Raw genomic sequence first — 2,362 nt, 5'->3', positions numbered from 1 at the left:
TACAAGCTGAATTTCTCTTTCTTAATTTTGATGGTAAAATTAAAATCTTCTTTATTAATTTCTATGAAAGAAGAACAAAAATTTTCATTTTGAAATTAATATTTTTTCCTTTAAATATTCAAATACTACATTTTCAGTGAAATATAAATCTCTATTTCTAAATTATTTTGATAGCATCAACTTATGCATTTTGGAGAAAATTTTAGACTAACAAATTTATAAGACTATTTGAATTATTGTTTAAATTTAATATTTGAAATTGGCCATGAAGAGGGTTTTGATAAAAAAGAAAACTCTTTTCACAAGTTTAAAAAAGTTATCAATCCAACTAGAAAAACAATTTTCACTGTCAAACATGTTTGGGAGCAAATACTCAAATAGAATTCTTGTTAACAATTCATTTAGAAATTGAATCCTCCTCACACCCATTGTTCTGAAATATATATGATAAACGAAACACATGTATGCAGTAAACAAGAAGGCTAAAGTCACCAAGATCTCAACATGGCGGTGTAGTTAGCTCCCTAAATGCTCATACCGCAGGTTTCAACAAGTAGCATGAATCTTTGAATCTTGTTTCTGACCCGTAGAATTAGCGACACTGATGATGTTCCTCATCCAATTCAAGTTTTAACTGCCTTCTTGGCTTTCTTCTTGCGAGGCTTGCTTTGTTTCTTGAAATCAGTTGCTGACTTTTTTTTCCTTTCTTTCCGATCGGATGAAGAAGCCGTTAGCTTCTTGTCCTGTTTGACAGAATGCTGATTCATCTCGTCTCCATCCTTGCCTTCATCAAAATCATTATCATCGTCTTCCTTTGAACTGAGAACCAGATCCTCAACCACGTCTTCATCTGCATCATCACCATCACCATCACCATCACCATCACCATCACCATCACGCTCGAATGCTCGCTTCTTTGAGGTCTTTTCCTTGATAACTCTGTTTTATATGTATACACATCTTGAAACTGTTAAAGAAATGAATAGACAAACCAGTAGCTTAAAAGACGAAAAATTTACTCATGTAGGGACTATACTTTTTTTTCTTTTCAGGCAACCAGGATGCGCTGAAGACTGCAGCTCCTTCTTCAGGATCTTGCTCATCTTCTTCATCGAGTTCAGGTAGCTTCTTCCTAAATACAGAAGATTCTGCACCAACCAGAACACTGACAAGAGCATAGAGTGCCATAACACAATACACGTTATAATTTTCTACTCTTTCATGGAAAAATCACATTAGAGAAATATACCAACCTAGATTCCACCAGAGAATCATTCCTTTGTTTTGATCTCTGGCGTAAATAACTGACAAATTTGGAAAGAGGACTATCTCCAGATTCCTTTTCAGCCTGTGCAAATAAAAGTTTGGATGAGTCACTATCAAGATAGAGACCATACGAGGTTGAGAGTAAAATGGATACCTTACGGAATAATGCAGAAGCAGGATCATTAGGCAAGAATTCAATCTTTGTCCGTCTTGAGTTCGTAAATTCACAGCTTGCCTCCACCTGAGAAGAAAGTACTAACTAGTCTATACAAATCCACAATTGACATCTATTACTTTTATAAGGTGCTATTTAGTGTGCAGACAACCTGACGGACGAGCTCCTTTATTTCTCTTCGTAACCTATCTACTTTTGTTGATTTCCAGAAGCTACGTAACCGAACAAGTGGGATAAATGATAATTCGAAAAAGGCCACTGAATAGCTCCACTGAGACAGATGTTCAGCGAGTTCTTCAACTAAACTGTATAAGCAAGCTTCTTGGAATAAATGCGTCTTTAGTGTAGTCTTGTCTACCTGCCAGAATATATTCCAGGTGAAATTATCGGATAGTTGTTACTCCGTATAGGAACTGTCGGTAACTACTAAAACTTGTTTATGATGAATTTAGCTTTTAAAATTTAAAATTTAGATCCTTGAATATATTATATTTAAAAAATTATTTATTATTTGATTAAAATTATTTTTAAAATAATGGTAGAATTTATTATATATTTGTTACCATCCTAAATTCTAAACTAATCCTAAATATATTATAGTAAATATTGATAGTTTCTATACATTGTAATAACTACTTAATAGCTTTTATATGGTCTAAATTCTAAATCCTAAGGATACGTTTGATTGGGGATTATCTTTGATAACTTTGGTTATCTATCCAAGGTTATCAATGAAAATCCTATTTGGTTTAGGTAATCGATGATTCTCGAATAATGTTTCATACTTGCCACGTCAGTAAAAGGGGCATGCAACTCGGAATCGAAAAATCTTGAAAAATTGAGATTTTTCTTGATTCCGGAGTTAACGAATTTTTTTATCCAAAATACCCTTGAATAAGAGAAAAATGTGATAAAAAAAAA

The 2,362-nt window shown here is 33.2% G+C and overlaps 1 protein-coding gene across 1 annotated transcript; it reads right to left on the bottom strand.

Annotated features, from left to right (window-relative positions):
- Positions 1-373: 373 nt before the first annotated feature.
- LOC122037788 (nucleolar complex protein 2 homolog) lies at positions 374-1,396 on the bottom strand (the record flags this gene model as incomplete). Its single annotated transcript, XM_042597271.1, has 3 exons — positions 374-939; positions 1,037-1,165; positions 1,254-1,396. Coding segments are annotated over 3 exons (588 nt in total), but the record flags the coding sequence as incomplete, so codon positions are not given.
- Positions 1,397-2,362: the final 966 nt, after the last annotated feature.

This window comes from Zingiber officinale, chromosome 1B (genome assembly GCF_018446385.1).
Source record: "Zingiber officinale cultivar Zhangliang chromosome 1B, Zo_v1.1, whole genome shotgun sequence".
Classification (NCBI taxonomy): Eukaryota; Viridiplantae; Streptophyta; class Magnoliopsida; order Zingiberales; family Zingiberaceae; genus Zingiber; species Zingiber officinale.
The sequence above is the reverse complement of the archived record's forward strand: the minus strand, read 5'-3'. Positions and strand labels throughout refer to the sequence as shown.